This window comes from Tupaia chinensis, unplaced genomic scaffold, assembly GCF_000334495.1.
Source record: "Tupaia chinensis unplaced genomic scaffold, TupChi_1.0 Scaffold000197_1, whole genome shotgun sequence".
Classification (NCBI taxonomy): Eukaryota; Metazoa; Chordata; class Mammalia; order Scandentia; family Tupaiidae; genus Tupaia; species Tupaia belangeri.
Genome location: NW_006159672.1, coordinates 7,069,216 through 7,087,618, shown reverse-complemented (window position 1 = coordinate 7,087,618; position 18,403 = coordinate 7,069,216). Strand labels below are relative to the sequence as shown.

Genomic DNA, 18,403 nt, shown 5'->3' with positions numbered 1-18,403 from the left:
ATCCCTGCCAGCTGCCCTTGTTATTTTAACTACCCAGGCCACGCCCGTGACCTCTGGTTGGTGACCTTTTCAGGGCCTTTTCTGTGTAGAGCTGACACCTGACAGCCTTCTCCTGGCTGTCCACAGGCAGCACAGGTCTGTGATGGGCCCCTCCGGGAAGTGGTGGGGACTAGTGGAGGCTCTGATTTGGGGGGTCCTATCCCAAGTCCCAAAACCCTTTGGGGCTCTGTCCTGGCCACACCCACAGCCAGTGCACTTCCTGCATGGCCACATGGAATTCTTGACCTGGGTCGAGGTCACCTCTGTTGGGCTCTGAGCTGGAGCATATGGTCAGTTGCTCCAGGGTGCTTGCTGGGTGCCCTGGCACAGGCTCCTCTGGGCTCTCAGAGGGTCCAGGAGCTTGTGGACAGGACAGCACGGATGGCATGGCTCCAGGTGTCTCTGTATCCTCAGACCACTTCCCTCTGTCCCTTCTCAGGAAGTGGCCAGTAGCTGAACATGGGGCTGTGGATTCTGTGTGGGGCACTGACCTCACTGCATGAGGCACTGATGCAGGGCCAGTGTGGGCACGTGCTGCCCTCGCCACCTTCAGACTGTGTCTCAGCACAGCACAAAGGCCCTTGGGACTAAGCCTGGACCCCTGGACAAGTGAGACTCCATGAAGCCACCTTCTCACGAGCTGCCCCAGTGACTGAGCCTAGCAGTGATGCTCATCCGGAAATGCCCCTCATGGTGGGCAGCCGGGACGCTCCCATCTGCCTCCCTTCCCTCTGCCTTGCAGTTGGGGTCAGAGCAGCACCTTGGCACGTGTCACCCTGCCTTGGCGGTTGCTTCTCAGAAGCTGGGAAGCTGAGGATGCCGGTGGGGTGGGGCCCCTCTGCTGCCGTTTTCATCAGAATGAATGGCGAACTGCTAGGGTGGGATGTCAGTAGGAGAAGCAGCTGGCTTAACCGACACACAGAAATGCGAGTGTGCCCTCATTCTGTGCAGATATTTTAGTGTGTTGTCACCAGCAACACTAGTCCCATCCACTTCGGCAAAGGATCTGGCTTTAATGATTGTTCAGCCCTCAGTGAATTCCAGTCACTAGGGTTTTCTAACTTTAAATATCACAGGCCTCTTCTAAGACAGCTATAACGTTTTAAATGGGACATTTGTTTAAGAATTCTCCATTTACGTTTTTACAACTAGTAATGAGGAAGCCCTCTAGAGCCATGCTTGACAATCTGACTTTGAGAGAGTCGTCAGGCGCCAGGACCCTGGTCCCCTTACTGTAACTATGGAGGCACCAGGGTAGCTGAAGGCAGGATGTAAGGCTGAATGTCTGGAGGGACACGACCCCCCTGGGATGGTGAGAAAAATAGGTTTGGAATCCCCAAGCTTCATCCTTCGGTGAATTTGTGGCCCCAGAACTCACTGGGTCAGGGTGCTTGTCCCTGACACCAGCCTTCAGGCTGAGGTGGCCAAGAGCCAATCCTTCTCCTTAGGAGCCTGAGTTCTGTTCCCGGGGATAACAGCCCACCCAGCTGCTTGACTCAGAATTGGCCAGAGGGCTGGATCTGATGGATGGGCCAATAGTTACTAAAGAAAGAAATAGGAGACGGGAAGGCAGCCCTCCCACCCCCCAAGCTCAGCTGACCTTGCAACAGAACATAGGTCCATGTCCCTGCTGTGAAAGGGGCCATTGTCCACCCTAATGGAAAGGGGCAGAGCAGAGGAGTGTGGCACAATTGCTGAGGGAGGGGGCACAGAGGGGACGTGTTTCTCCTGTAGCCTTCCTGAGGAGTACAAGAGTGTGGGTGGCCCGAGGTGGCTAGTATGGGTGACTGGCACCTGTGAACTGCTCACTAGACCTGTGTCAGTCACCACCATATCTGCCAAGCTGTTGGCTCCAGTTTATAGACTCTAGTCTAGGTCCTTGGCCTTAAGCAATTCCGCCACTGCTGAGCCTCGCTTTGGGACAGTGTTATTGCACTTTCCCTCCTTAGTCTTACTTGATTGCTTTTAATTCCTTTTCCTTCCCACACTCACAGTAAGCCTTGGTAGGAGGAGCTGCCAGCTACTGCACACCCTTCAGCCCAGGCCATCGGCTCGGTCAGCCATGGCTGTCGTTCTTGGGATGTGCCAAATTACTTGTGTCCCTTGGGGCTCAGGTGTCGAGGCTGAGTCCAGCTGTGGCCCTGCAATGGCTGTTCTTTGACCACATTCAGGGCCTGGCTTTCACAGACAGAGCCCTCTACTCTGGAGTCAGTCTCTCCCCACCCTCTATGTCTATCACTGATCACTCAGCCTCACCCTGGGTGCGACTTCCCTGCCTGAGGTGACACAGATTCCTCCAGCCTGTGCCATCCTATCAAGGATATTCACTCAGCTCAGGAGAGGCTGAGGGGATGAGGAGGAGCTCAAGCATAGACTGGGGAGAGAAAAACTTGGGAACAGAATTTCTCACTTGGAAGATGGGGAGCAACCTCACTCAGGTGACAAGATGAGGCCCAGGTATACTTCTGAAGTCTAACCACTCAGCCCTTTTAGGAACCCACCTCTACTGAGTCACTTCCACTTGAAAAATGTCACTGAGGACTAGCCACCCTGCCCCAGAAGAGGGTGCATGCTCCTGGACACCTGTGGTGTTCTTGGGTCATTAATCATAGGAAAACCACTCAGTTCCAGGTGTGGACACGAGGCTGACACGTCCCAGGGGAACATAGGAATACAGAGACTATATGTGCCAATACCACCTGGGTAGCTGTCTGGGGTGGGTAAGCATGGGAGGTCAGGACAGAAACAGTAAGAGGCCTGGCACTGACCTCCAGGGGCCCCGTATGTCCCCGAGACAGGATTCATCTGAGAGATAATAATCTCTGGCCCAGTTGGAATTTTGTGTGTGTGTATTGATCATGACTTCCAAATTTAAAGGGACCATATAGATAATTTCAGCTAAGATACAAGAGCGGCTTACAGCCTAAGCATGGTCTTCAAGTCACAAGTGGACCTAAGTGCAACTTATGCTCGTTTGTGTTTTATAACCTCCGAGGATGGATGGAGGAAGGTGCTCCAGGCATCAGGGGAGAAACCTGGTTGACAAAGACACTGGGGTCAGGTGAAGAATGGGAACGACATTCTGGACACTGTTACCCACACACTGCACTGTGATGCCCCACGTTCAGAAACGTAACAGGATGCTTTACGATGAATGAGGCACATCGAGACAGCACAGCACCATTTGCTATGATTCGCTCAGTGACAGCCACCCACACATGGGGCTGAGTGATCATTCTTTTTTTCCTTTTCCAGTTTGCTATAGGCACCTGTGTTCCCCGGAGAGAGACAGAGACACAGTCAGAGAGAGAGGGAAAGTGAGAAAGCCCTCTCCCCCACACTCAGTGGAGATGGCTATGCCACACTCCCTTCTCCTCTATTCTCCTCTTGGGATCTGGGCATGTACCTACTTGTGCTTGGTGGGTTTTCAAGTCGCCTGGTCCAGGATTCAAACTGCACAGCCACCTGCTGGTCCGAATGATCATCTTCAATATAAAGAACGCTTGCATTCTAGGGTGAGGTTTATTCACAGAACACCTGTGCCCCTGTGTAACTTCCAGGGGCTGTCTTGGTCATGGGCATCAGCCTGGGTACATCCTGCTTGGCCATTGAGGTTCCAGGACCTCTGTGTCCTTCCTGGAGGAGCTGAGCATGTGGACCTCAGGTACACTGCTATCTCCCGTGGTCATGGCTAAAGGGCTGAGTAGAGAAGCCTCAGAGCCTTCCTTTCGGCTCTCAGCAAGTGCTGCTGGTCAGTGGACAATGGGGAACAAGTCTTCTGCCTTACCCATCTGTTTGTCTGGCCTGTAAGCTCTGGGTGAGAAGATAGGGGCTGGAAAAGGAGAGTTAGGGTTCCTACTGAGTCTATAAAGTCTGAGGGCCATCAGAGTATGAGATGGCTCTGGGCAAGCTCCCATGGCTCTCTGACCTCGGTTTCCCCATCCATAAAGCTCTGACTAGAAGATGAACTCTAGGGCTCCTCCTGACCTCACATCTGAAGACTTATAAGAAGATGTGAAAATGGGTCTGGGGCCTGCTTCATTATGATCTCATAGTTTCCCATTACTCCCTGGGGCTTTTATCCTCACATGAGTGTTCTGGGCTCTTCCTCTGTTCCCTTCCACCCTTTATATCCTTTCAGCCTCCCCTATGAACGCCACATTCTACTGAGCACTAGGCGTCTAGAGGAGGGTCTGTCAACCGTGCCCCTGCCTCTTGCCTGGCATCTGTCCATCTGCTTGTGATTCAGCATGTGCTGAGGTAGCTCATCCTAGGGACTGGTTTGCAAGTCCAAGTTCCAAAGGAAACAGAAGTGGGTTGGCCATTCCCAGGGCCAGAGTGCTCTGAGGGCCTCTAACTCTCTGTGGGGTTCAGGCCTGGCTTGGTGTTTGACTATGAGCATAGCCCATGGCAGCCTTCAGAATTTGCCACGGTGGTCTGAGAAGGGGATTCCTGGCTGAGGAAGCCCCAGGGAACCATTCTTCTACAGGGCAAGGACAAGTCTATACCCAGCGCCTAAGCAAAGTGAGTACCCATTGCATGTTGGATGAATGGGGGAGCTAGGCAGCAATGCTAGGCACATGGCGTGGAGTACGAGTGCTTGGCGCTACTGTGATTGTACTTCCAAATAGAAAAACCACAGCAGACCTTAAATAATGGAAACTACTTAGGTGCACTTTATTGGAAAGGGCAGAACAGATTGCAAAATTAGGATGTAATTACATGTAGCTAATTTGGGAATTAGCCCCTGAGCATCTATAAAATCACAGCAAGGTCTGTTTGCTTTTATGCAGTTTTCCTTTGGCCAACAGAAGGAGTAAAAAAACGTGGAAAGATCTGTCTCCTTGGAGACTCCCTGGAAATGAGCTGTCCAGCCAGGTTAGAAGGGAGGTTTGCCCAGCAGGCAGCTCAGTCCAGCCTCCTTGAAACCAAGGAAGAGCTACGCTCCTACATTCCCATTTAACTCAACAGACAGGAAAACGACACCCACAGAGTGGCCATGATTAAAACTCAAGTGGTGTGCTTGGGGACCTATGATCACCAAATTGTCTAGTAGTACCTACTTCCGTAAGAGATTGGATAGTTAAACTAAAGATGTGGAAAAAGAAGTGGTTTGAATAGTGGTTAAAATAAAAGTGAGGGAAATAACAAATCCAGATTGTGAAATTTTGGCATAAAGTCCTAAGCACGTTAATTTTTCAGAATGGGTACCAAGCTGTTTGCTCTTATTTTGTGGAGAAAGGTCAGCTCAAAGTACATAATATCTACCCTAATTCTTTCTCTTTTAATATTTTTTTTGAGACGTTTTTGCTATAGGGTGCATGTGCTCGCCATAGATACAGAGAGAGAGAGACAGAGAGACAGAAAGTGAGAAATCACCCCGCCGGGGGGATGGCCACGCCGCAATCCCTTCTCCTCCATTCTCCTCTCGGGATCTTGGGCATGCATGCACACACGCCCAATGTGAGTCACTAGGTCCAAGATTCGAACCCCAGTAACCCCAGTTGACTACATGGGAGTTCAGCGACATAGCCATTACGCTAACTGCTGGCCCCCTCTTTTAATACTTTTTAAACCTTTTCTCTTTTTCTCAACTCTTTTCACCCTTCCTCTAACTCATATAGTTAGAAAAGATCTGTTACAAACAGATCCAACCCCCCCTCCCCCCCAAAAAAAAGAAATGAACAGATCTAACACACTTCTCTGAAAATACAGCTTTCCCCATGCAACAGAATTACGTAGCAGGCCTGATGATGCTCTGTAGAAGGGCCAGCGAACAGGCCAGTTCTTGGCCAGTGTCCGGGAACTTGTCTTTTGGCATGTTCCCCATGTTACTGACTGATAATGCTGTTCTGTGGGCTAGGACACTGAATCCTGCTGCCAGGCTGCCCAGATTGCTGTGTGAACAATATGATTTATGCTGAGTGCCTGCTTTCCTCCTGGGCACCTGGAGGCTCTTTAGCTCTGGTAGGTTGAGTGGGCAGAGAACACCTAAGTGGCCAGTCCCTGTAAAAACCCTGAACTCTGAGCCCTGAGTTGCCTCCTTGCACAGAAACACATTTTGCTGCATTTCACTGCTGGAGGAAGGGGCAGGTTTTCTGTGGATCCCCCTAACCAGAACTTTGGAGCTTACGCATGGATTCTTCCAGACTGCCCCACCTTCCTAAACCCTTGCTGGCTCTATTACGTATCCTTCTGCTGAGACAAACTGCATTTATGGATACAACTGCCTCTAAGTCTTGGGTTCTTCTAGCTTGTCAGTGACTGTGTGGGTGGTCCTGGGGCCCCAACCACCCACAGTGATGGTTAAGCTTGCTGATCACAAACACTTCCGAATGAAGCATTTTATCAGATTGCTCTCCTTCAATAATATCCAGCTCAGACCAGGCACTGAGATTATTCATTTGAAGCCAATTTAAATATTTACTGAATCCATTTATCCATTCATAGTTTCAACATTTAATGAGTAGGAGCTGTATGCTAAGCTTTGAGAGTTAAAAAAAAAAAGGGAAAGACATAGCCTTTTCCTTCAGTGTAGAAGGAGAACACGGCAAAATGCTTTGAGTGAAGTATAAAGGGATAGTTGTCACACAACATTGCATGGGGATCTGGGAAAGAGGGCCGATGGTGCGTCGTTGGGAGGGCCATTCTGCAGAGGAGGCTGGACACAGGGATTCAGGCAGGAGCAAAGCCAAGAAGATGTCTGGCTGGTTGGGGAAGAGGCCATTGCTTTATGGCCAGGAAGGAGCAGAAACAGAAGGACTGGGAACCAGGCCTTAAGTGACAATGGGAGCCCTGATACCTTTTCAGAAATGGGGTACCCAGTCAGGTTTCCACTTGAGGAGGGAAATAACAGAGGTGGAGTGGTGGTTGAACGATCTTATAAGAGATGCCCAGAGTCTTGCTGGAGTCTGGGTTGTTGACTGAGCAGGGAAAATGGCAGTCTGGGGAGAAGGTAGGGTATGGAGAGAGGAGGGAAGCCTTGGGGAAAATGAGGCCAGAGTCATGGGACTGGAACATGAGTTTGGAACAATGCCTAGCTTCCCAATGCGGATGATGATCCCATTGGTCAGTGGTGTTTCCTGAGCTGTGAATCCATGAGTGGGTGGGGCTGGTTCTATGAGGGGATAGAGCTTCTTCCATTGTGGACACACTGTTGATGTGTCTCAGGGCATCTGAGTGAGGTATCAATAAGTGCGAGGATACATGTCTAAAAGTCAGGGCTGGTTCCATTGATACCAAGAGAGGAGGGGATAGAGCTTCTTCCATTGTGGACACACTGTTGATGTGTCTCAGGGCATCTGAGTGAGGTATCAATAAGTGCGAGGATACATGTCTAAAAGTCAGGAGTGATGTGGAGACTGTGAATGGCACCATCAGGATTGAGCAGAGGCTCTGGCAACAGAGTCCCGTGGGCAGGCAACAGGGGTATCTAGATGTGACAGTGTCCATCATGGTGTGTCCAAGGTGAGGCATTCTCAAATCAGGGGAGGTCACAAGGGTAGGGAATTGGGGGAGTGGTTGAGGCAGTTCCTCTTGTGAGCTATAGGGGGCTCTGTCCTATCCATTATCACCTGGGTATCTCCTCTCTTATCTCCTATTGTTCCCCATCTCTTTTCAATATGAACCCGGTTGCTCACATGCTGGTGTTGCTCAAGGCCTCTCTCACCTCATTTGGGAAAGCCAGGCTGTTCTGGTGCTAAGATTCTAGACCCCTGGCTGATGCTCTGTGTTGGTTCTTTCCCCAAACTCCCATCTCCAAGGCTGAGGGTGGCACTTCTGTTGGCCATGGGCTAACACTCAGTTCCAGGTGTTAACTTACCAGCAGGAGGCTCTGAGTAGGACTGAGGGATCAGAGACCCAATTTACACTGAACTTACAGACACGTCTGCACAAAAGACAGCACAAAGGCAGGCAGTTCTGCTTAGTGAGGTCTGGGTCCTAACCCCAAGGCAGTCTTTGGAGGTGGCGGCTCTCACTGGGCACATAGACCCACACTCCCAACTGGGCACATGGACCCACACTCTCACTCCTCACACATGGAGATAGCAGATGAGAGCCAGCCTGGCTGTGGCAGGCCACACAGCAGGCCATACAGAATCATCCATTTCCTCTCCCCTGCCTCTTCACTGCACCTAACCTCTGGCCTCAGAGCTAAATGGCAAACAGGAAAGAAAGGAATAATGTTTCTCACCATCTTAATGAAGATCTCTCCACAGAGACTGTAACCTGTGAGAACTAGCCTAAGTAAAAAAAGCCTAATCTAACTACTGTTTCCTAAGTTTGCTTGTAGGATGTTGGATGCATGCTGCATTAAGGCTGAGTGACCTAAAGGTTACCCCCACAGGGAGGGAGTGAAAATACTGGCTGCAAGAAAGCTATCAATCAGTAAAGTACCAGTTTTAATCCTTCATTTGTGTAAACTTTTATTTTTTTGTTGTTAGGTTTTTTGACATAGGGTAAATGTCTCTATGCTAGAGAGAGACAGAGAGAAATAGTGAAAAGGAAAGTGAGAAATCACCCCCCTGAGGGGATGGCCATGCTGAAATCCCTTCTCCTCCATTTCTCTCTTGGGACTTTGAACATGCACACACATGTACCTGGCATGATTTTCAAACCACCGGGTCTAGGATTCAAACCACAGTGGGAGTCCAGCACCTTAACCACCATGCCACCTACTGGCCCCTGCCTGGAATCTTAGTGAACCAATGAGATTGCTGCTTCAGTTAACCAATCACAACTGCACACGTTTTAATTCTTCATCTGTATTATCAGACCTTTCGGAGGACTTGAAAAGAACTATTCCTCTATAAAAGACCCAGAAGTTTTACACTTGGGGAGACATATTTGAGACACGAGCTGTAGTACCAGAACTGTAATACTTGAACTGCAACTCTCCTGCCTCCTTGATGGTGAGCCACACAGTAAAGTCTTTTTTGCTTTAAGATGCAGTGATGATTGGTGATGATGGGTATTTCTTTGCATAAAGCAATGGACTCCTTCCCTCCCTCCTTGAGACCCCCCTTGAGGAGGTAATAAGAATCATCTAAAAACCACATGACCCTCTTTGAACAAGCTGGGATTTCCTTCATTTGGGTTGCCTATCTGTGTCCCCTCCTTGGTGTGTAGCCTCCATACTAGGGAAGCCAAATGATCTGTGTGGGTGGAAGACATAACAGAGCACAGGACAGAGATGACCAGAACCTGGCGTGGCATCACAGAGAGCAAGGAGGCCCACCTATGCTGGTGAGGTCAACTGGGACAGGGGCCCAGGCAGGGCCACATCTCGGCCTGAGACAGGGTCTCCAAGGAGGTGGGATTCATTCAGTTGGCAGGAGCATAAATAGCTGGATGCACGCTGGGTTTTGGAGAAAACATTGTGTAAATAGAAGGGAATGATGGGCTCGACACAAAAAGAAGGGAAAACGAGACAAAAGTCAGTGTAAGTGGTGTAAGCTGAGGGCAAGCCACTCCAGGCTTTAGGGCAAGACATGGTCCTCATGTGAATTCACAGCTCACTAGTCTAAAACTCTTGTCCCACAGACCTCCATCTATCATCTATCTATCTATCTATCTAGCTATCTATCTATCTATCTAGCTATCTATCTATCTATCTAGCTATCTATCTATCTATCTAGCTATCTATCTATCTATCTATCATCTATATCTATCATCTATCGACCTACCTACCTATCTATCTATCATCTACCTACCATCTATCTACTATCTATCTATCTATCATCTATCGACCTACCTACCTATCTATCATCTACCTACCATCTATCTACCTACCGATCTATCTATCATCTACCTATCATCTATCTATCTATCTATCTATCTATCTATCTATCTATCTATCTATCTATCTATCATCTATATCTATCATCTATCTATCCTGACATAATCTCAGTAGGAGACCCTGGTCAGGCTACTGCCTCTCCATGACAGTGGCATGGCTAGCCTGTGTGGTGCTTCCTAACTGGGGTGGTATAGGGCATCTCTCAAATCTCTACACATGGGCCCCAAGTGCACATGTGGGTCATGTCCTGGGATCAAAGGGAAATAAGACCAGGTGAATCATGATCTAGAAAGTTGCAAAATCTCCATGGAGAGCCTAGGTTTGTGTTATCATAGAAGCCACAAATCACAGTCTCCAGTGAAGGAGAGAAACACACATGACTTTAACTTTGACAATGAGGCCCACTCAGCTGAAGAGCTCAGGTCTCCAAAAGCTGATGCCTTGTTTGTTGGCCTCCATCAGAGCTGGGCTGAGGCTTGATCATCTGTCCTCTCCACCCCTGACTGAGCCCTGACCAGGCAGCAGGTTCCTGACCTGCACAGTGCAGGGTGGGGAGGCTTGGGATGTCAGGCTCCTCTGCAGACCAGGTTTTCCAGGGGAGAGAGAAGTCACCAGGGAACTAGCCACATTGCTCCCTATGCTCATACAGAAGGAAGGTTCTGGCTTGTAAAATGTTCATTGACTAGAACCCTGAAAGGTTTTTTTTTTTTTTTTTTTTTTTTTTTTTTGTAAATTTTACCAGCATGCACATGTGGGGGCATGTGTGTTCATTGGAGAGACAGAGAGAGAGAGAGAGGCAAAGTGTGAGAGCACCCCCATGGTGGATGGTCAACCCACAATCCTGTCTCTTCCATTTCTTCCTCCTTTTGGGGTTTTGGACACGCACACATACATGTCCAGTGTGTTTTTCAAGCCACTGGGTCCGGGACTCAAACTGCACAGTTTTGAGTGCAGGATCTGACTGTCTTAACCACCACTCCACTAACTGGCCCCTGGCTCCATAAGATTTTATGTAGCTATATTTTCCTTGAAACCTGTCTGAAATGGATTTAGTTTTCCCCAAAACTGAGCAGAGACAGGGTGTTGAGAGAGCAGACAGAGCCCAGTGTAGGCCTTCGAGGAGCGTCAAATCCCTAGAGTCTCACAGGCCTGACTTCCTCTGAGAACAGACTCCTTATGGCTGTTAGGCCACAAGTTTTATCTCTGTGGGTAACGAGTAGCCGGGAAACAATATGAGAAATCAGACAACCCCTGACTTCTTGGAACAGCGAGTGCTCTAACAGTATCATCTGAGTTCACCCAGAAGCTTCTCAGGAACAACTGTTTTCTTTTTATTTCTCACTGGAAACTCACAGAACTAAGCTCAGGGGACACTGTGGCTCCTTCATGCCCAGGTAACAGAATGGAGCTTCTGGGGCCAGTGACCTGGCTGCTGCCTGGGGATCAGAAGCTGGCTGTGCTGCACTGTCTTGGTTGAGGTTCCAGCGAAAAGTGGTGTGGGGGTTCTATTCAGAGGGCAAAATGAGGATGGCCATGAGCAGCTAAGTGTGACATTTCAGGTTCTTTCCTTCCAGGACCACACAGTTCTTGGAACTCAGCAGCTAAGTTTCTGTTGATGTTGATAATGCATAGACTACTTTTTGGTTTTGGGAATAGGGCCAGAGATGCAGACTAAAGAATGCTCCTTTCAGAATGGATGAGAAGATGGAAAGAGCCATCTCTGATTCGGAAGCCTCTGGGCTGAGAAGGAGGTGGGTAGAGGCTGCTAAACCAGGTTTGGAGGACAGACTGCAAGCCCCTTAGGAGGGTCTCAGGGGAAAGGCTCTGGTTCCCTTGCCCCTTCTCTCCAGCATGCCAGGGTGTGGAGGATCAACTTCTGGGAAGGCTTGTGCCCTGCACATTCTCTAGCTGTGCTGGTCCAGAGAAAGCATGGAGGGGAGCAAGCCCTTGGTGTAGCCTAAGCCAACACCCCCCCACCTACCTCTATGTCTATACTGGCTGGAATACAAGTCTTTAGCCAGTCATGTGGGGAGAAGCTGGAGAAATGGGGGTAACCAAGCATGCCAGCAACCAAGGGACACTATTGGAATCAGTACTGTGTGGATGTTTCCCCTGCCCCCAAATGTCAAGGTCTTTCTATACCAAAGGAAAGAGGCCCAGGGAGGAGGGTGAGTGGAATGGTGGTCTTCAGGCAGCATGAAGAGGAACAGTGAGTTTCCTCAGAGCCCCCTGGGCTCATTGACCTCGGCAACACCTGGATGCCTGGCTCTGTTAAGATATCAGAGAGAGAAAAGCGCTGGATTGCTCCATGGCTTCCATCTCACTCTTCAAATAACCAGGCAACTCTTCAATCAATTGCAGATGAGGAAATGCTTTTTGAGAGTGATTTTTAAACCCAGGGGACCTTGGGCCTTCCTAGCAGGAGAGGCGAGATAATGAAATCCTGCCTCCCTGGTCCCTGTGAGTGGCAGAAGCGCCACCCCAGTCCTGGTTGCTAAGTGGCAAGGCATTTGTCTGAGTCTGAAAAATCAAACAATGTCAGAAAACATTCTGAGTAGAAATTAGCCTTATTTACCTAAACACACAGGGCGTTGCTTTATCTGCCTCAAGGTGATTTCTTCGGAAGGTTTTAGACACACTGAGGGTGTTGCTGGATAGCCCTTTAAATTCAGAGCCATGTAGAGCTTTGTCCAGGAGCTAGAGATCACAGATACCGCACATGGCCACAGCCTCACACTGGCAGAAACAGCTTCTCACAAGAATGTCTTGGGCAAAAATGTCTTCCAAAACAGCCAAGGAGCCTCCAGGTGCAGGGCAGCCCTGGACCATGGTTTTGCCAGGATGGGGAGTCACTGTGGCTTGCTCTGGGAAAGCTCATTGAGGGGCTTGGGGTGTGCATCTGAGGAGCCTCAAGTGACCTCTAGCAGCATTGGGGCAGGAGAGAGCCCCTTTGCACAGGTTAGCATGCATACTCCACCTCGCAGGCCCACCACTGAGCACGGCTTTGTAGACTCTAGTGTTTGGGATTTGGTTTCAAGTCAGAAAAGCAAATAGCAAAGCCACCGGAACTCCCTTTATGAACAACAGCTGTCCAATTACAGTTGCGGCATGTTCTTGTCTAAAGGAGCTTTCGATGGCTCCTTGACATGGTTGTTTTCTGTGTGAAGTGAGAGGAGCCAGATGAGCTGATCCAACTGGGATTTCCCTGGCTCTTGACTCTAGGCAGGAGGTGGGGAGGGAGGCATTCACTAGCTGCCCTTGCCCTTGAGGGCCTGTGGCCTCCAGGCACATTTGTGGTTCCTACTGAGCTTGTATAAATCCCCCAGCCTGAGGAAGGAGCAGGGATGATTGCTCGGAGCAGGACCCTTCTCTGATCCACTTGTCATTCAGTCTTGAAAGGCCTGGGCCTTGGTCATCCTGAAATTAGTAACTGGGTGCCAAGGGGCTGGTGCCCTAATCTCACTGAGACCATAAACTGAAGCCACAGCCACCTAGAGTCCATCTCCACAAATGGCCACTCCATGGAGGGTACAGAGGGTATCAAGCCAATAACTTGGCAGCATCAGTGACATGCAGCTTCTCCAGGGGCTCTACCCACAGATGAAGGGTCCCAGTCCTGTCCCACACCTCTCACCCCACCTATTGTCTCCTAGCTCCATCCTGCTCCCCACTCCACCCCCAGTGCCTTGCCCTGCCCCTGGGCCATCTATATGGGTCAGACCATCCTCAGGCTCAGGATTGCTGGCGAGGATGTTTGCTAAGACCCCTGGAAGGTGTATCCAGGGCTTGGGACTCTGCAGGCGCAGATGGCGGAAATGGACCAAGCAAACAAATTCGTTTGAATACCTGAGCAGGGGCTGCTTGGGGTACGGCGGCTGGTCTGCGCCCTGGCATGATGGGGCCTTCTTGGTCACCTGCTTGTAGATGTTCCTGGCGGTGACTCCGATCCACAGCATGGTGGACAGCGTGGAGTAGTGCAGCACAATGCCCACCTGGGAGGGGGAGAGTCGTCAGCTGAGAAATCTACAGTGGAGAACTCAGCCTTCCTGAGTAGCCCTGAGTGGTCTAAGCCCTGGCAACCCCCTTAGCATCTTCAGGAGACAACTCTTTAGTGACAAGAAATGAGACCAGCAGAAGTGCTGCCAGGGATTTTATCTCAGGGAGGATGGCAGACACTGAGCCCTGGAAGCCACAGGGAGATACCTGGGCTGTGAAGGGCCTTGAACTGCTTGGCTTTGTTTTCTTCCTGCAGAGAGGTGGAGTGTGGAGCCTGTGAGCCTGTGTTCACACATCCCTGAGCAGTGTCTACACCACCCCCACACATGGGGGCCTGCATGTACGCACTGCCTAGTGCTCCCTGTAGCTCAGGCATGGGACCCTGTGAACTCCAGAGATAAACTTCTTCTGGGCTCAGGCCCCACATAGGTTCTACCAAGTGAAAGAAGGGTGCAATTCCACAGCAGGAGTCTCCCCAGTGTGCTGTTGCTTGTGGCATTGCATGTCAGACACAATGCTGACAGGGATAAGATCGGGACCACCAATCCATGCAAGTCGGAGTTACTCATTATTATGGAAACAGCCACCAGAGTGGTGTGTCCCATCCACAGTACTCCCTGCATAAGCTAATTACAAATGCCACACTCCTTCGTCTCCATCTGATTCCATAAAATGAGGTTACCTTTGAAGTAATAACCTGACATTTTGAAATGACAAGTAAAATATTACTATAATTGGAAAGGACATAAATGTTTAAGGAATACAGAGATTCTCGGAATAAAGCTAACATTGCACATTATAATGATTTATCAGATCCAGAGTTCAATTTTTACTTATGAGGAAAACGCTATAATAATTGATGAGAATTTTGTTGGGGTGGGGGGAGGAGAGATCAAAGGGCTCTGTTCATGGTTCTGGACAAGCTTCCTGCAGGTGGCTGGCAGCAGGGGACATAGCACACCCTGTGAGAGTCCAGCTCATGCCTTGGCCTGGCCTTGTTAGTGATGGTCATCCCAGCACGCAGGCCTCCCCTCTACCTGGCTGAGCATCAGAGCCATAGGGAACCAAAGGGCAAGAACTCCACATTGAAGACCTAGCAAAGCAGGGGAACATATGGGCCTGGCCCTCACTTGAAGGAAAGTTCTTTCTTTTCAGGAAAGAGCAGGGTGGCTGTCATGGTCATGTGTAAACAGAAACAGGTGTCCTCAGAAGGAGCCTGGCCCTTGGCCTCAGGATGCTGCTGCTGTGGGCAGGGAGCTGGCTTTGCTCTGAGTTGATCTGGGCCGAGCCTTGCTCAGGCTGAGAGCATTTCATTACAAGAAGGAGTAAAGAGTGGAGCTCTGTGCCCCATACACTGACATTAGGTTGGACACATGGAGAAGCCACCGGCTTCCAGAGAGTGTTCCACCGCCTGGAAAGAGGGTGGCAGGAGGTCACCCCACCCACACTTCCACACTAAGGTCGGTGCTGACGCACATTTGCTGTGTGGGACCAACGGCTGCTGTCTGTTTTTGTTTGTGATGTCACTTAGTACTTTAATGAGGCTCATGGTCATCTTTTGGTTGCCATAACAACTGTCTGTTCTCTCTAGCCATCTAGGGCTTTGGACCGCTTCTCGTACATTGCTCCATTGTGATGCTGAGCGATATTTGGACAGGGAAGGTTGCACCAGGGTGGAAATCATGGGTTATAGGTCATGGGTCTAGGTGGGGGCAGGTCTGACTTCCCACAGTCTAGTTTCTGACCCGCCCTTCCGCAGGTCTCTTCTCCAGCGGCTGATGGAGGGAGGCGAGAGTGCTGAGTGTGTGTACAAAGCTGCAGACGCAGAACCTGACTGCCTCTGGCTGGAGGATGCCGCCAGTAACAGTAACAGACACTTTCATTCATGTCTACAAAGGGGAGTTAAAGAAATGTCTGGGCAGTAGCAGAGAGAACATCATCTTGAGGGCTTTGCCGTTGTTTCTAAAACAGCCCCCGAGCCCCGCACCTTTGCTGAGCAGAGGCCCAGCTCCATTCCCCGCAGCAGCTCATTATCTTGGGCCTCCCCACTGGAGTGCAGGCTCCACAATGGGCCATGTGGGTTTGTTTCTGGCTGTACCCGGCACACACAGCATAGCCCAGCGCCTGGCAGGCCTTGTTGCCTGTGAGCCAAATGAATGAATGAGGGAATGATGACCCTCCTCCCAACTGCAGGAAAAGTAATTAGATCTGGACAGCACCTGGGTCAACCATAACCTTTTACTCCAGAACTCAGAGGCCCATTTCCCCCACGGGGTTCCTGACAATCTCTTCTACAGATCTCACCTCTTTGGATCCTTCCAGACCTGTTTCCCTCCCTACCCACAAAAAACTCAAATACCTACTTCGGGCTGACACTCACCAGGCCTGCAGACTCCCGGGGAGGTCTGGCCTCTGGAGCTCATCTGGCTGGACTGAGCACGGGGATGATTCAAAGGTTTATTGAGGGTATGGGCAGGTTCACCTGAGGCCCTGAGGGGGTAGGCCCCACTGCTGAAGTTCCAGTGGGTTTTGTCACCAGCAGGGTCCCAGTGTGTGAAGCACTCTGGTGGCAAAGCGTGGACATAAAGATAACAGCCCATTTTACTGCTTTTTGGATGGCTCCTTGGCAGGCGTTTACAGGCAGGACATAAATTGGATTTCCCGGGCGCTCACTGTGCCTATTTCCAGCTTATCGAGAGGCAACGATTAAGGAGGTACGTCTGCCCCTCAGGCTCCTTTCCCATGTCGGCAACTTTTCTGCTGGGGCCATGCTGAGCCCAGGTCAGGTGGCAGATGTGGCTTCCTGGTGGGTGGTCTTGATGAGCCTGCGGGAAGTGAGCCTTCACTGCCTGGATTTTCCTGATGTGCTCCTGTGGGAACAGCCTCTCACCAGCTGATTCTCAGGCTGAGTCGTGGAGACAGATAGGTCATCCAGTGTGGACCGACGGCCACTGACACCAGCACTGAGGTATGTGGGGCCCAGGTTACTGGGTGGAGGCTCTGCTCTCACAGCCATCCATCAGTGCTATGGAACTCAAGGTTACACAGTCAGCAAGGGGAGCAGCCCAATGTCCTGTTGATACCAGGCTGAGAGCATCCCTCTGTGGCCCAGGCAGATGCTTGTCTGTGAAGTGATGGGACCTGCGGGGGTGGGGTCCTTGATAAGTGGTTCTATGGTCCATGGCTGGGCCTTGGAGGTGATTCCACTGAGGCTGAGGCAGGGCACCGAGAGGGCCGCTGGTGGGGATAGGGGCTGGGATGGGTGTGCAGGCCGATCCTGCCCTGGTGCCATAGATGCAAAGGCACGTTGGGGGCTTTTCTCTTCGACCCCACACCATAGCCCAAGGAGGATAGAATAGGCTTAACGTTGTTTCTATTTTTCATGGTGTGTGTGTGTGTGTGTGTGGTGTTTTTTAGATGGAGTGTAGTTGTGTTGGGATGCTCCTGCCTCAGACTCCCAAGTAGCAGGGGTCATATGTGCACACTACCATGCCTGGCTCTTTCAGACAAGGACTTCCTATGTTGCCCCTGCAGGCTGCAAGCTCACAATCCTCAGCTTCCCCAGGACCTGGGCCACAGGTACAAGCTACTGTACCTGGCTCTTTAGGGTGGGGCAGGAATCGAATCCAGGCTTCCTTTGTGGCCTCAGCCCATGAAGCAACAGTGTCTAGTGTGTTCCACTGTGGCTGGGCCAAGGCTTAGTTTTGTTGAATGCTCTGCTAGTAGTTGAGTGGTAATTTATATTTTCTTTCTTTTTTTAAAAAAGTAATTATTTTATTTAACTTTATTTATTTATTTATTTTAATTTGACCAGAGAGGGATGGAGTGAGAGAGAGAGGGGGAAAGTGAGAAAGCAAGGTGCCAGGTCTGGGACTCGAACTGCAGTTGGTCATGTGAGCGTTCAGCTCCCTTAACCACCATGCCACCTGCCAGCCCCGGTAATTTATATTTTCTTTTTTAACCAGTCGGACCAGGCCATGGGTGTAAAGAAGAGCTGTTCCATGATTTTTGTTATTCTTTTTAATAACCAGGCACTTCTAAGCTCACTCCCTGAAATGGAGAGTAGGACTTTCTGAGTGAGCTCACGTGGAAGTAAGGGGCCTGCTATGGCGTTGACCACCTAGAGACCTGCAGAGACAGAACTTCTCCTTCTGATTATGAGCTGAGGCATCAGGACCCAGAAGTTCCTTTCTGGACTAGGAGAAGGAGGTCCTTTGCCCTGAGCTCCATTAGTAATTTTAGGAGAGGCAGATTGTGTCCCTACTCCCAGAAGAGTTTGTTGACAGTAAATATCAGGACAGTATGTCACCAGAGGCCTTGGGGCAAGCTGGTCAATGGAAATACAATTATTTTATATGATGAAATGTTGAATAAAACAATTGGATTCATATAGAGGGAAACTATAATACAGACACACTAGTTAATCCCTTCACCAGAAACAGCTGAACAAATACTAGAATATTAATTCATAAGCAAGACATCACAAATCTCCCCTTTGGTAGAAAAACTGATAAATTTTCTTTCTTCTTCTTCTTTTTTTTTTTTGAGAGATTTTTGCTATAGGGCATG

The 18,403-nt window shown here is 50.0% G+C and overlaps 1 protein-coding gene across 1 annotated transcript in view; it reads right to left on the bottom strand.

Annotated features, from left to right (window-relative positions):
• ADGRA1 (adhesion G protein-coupled receptor A1) overlaps positions 1-18,403 on the bottom strand; it is a 54,771-nt gene that overhangs the window by 20,407 nt on the left and 15,961 nt on the right. The window contains exon 5 of the mRNA XM_006146937.2: positions 13,685-13,830. Coding sequence (XP_006146999.1) covers positions 13,685-13,830 — 146 coding nt within the window. The remainder of the gene's footprint in view (positions 1-13,684; positions 13,831-18,403) is intronic.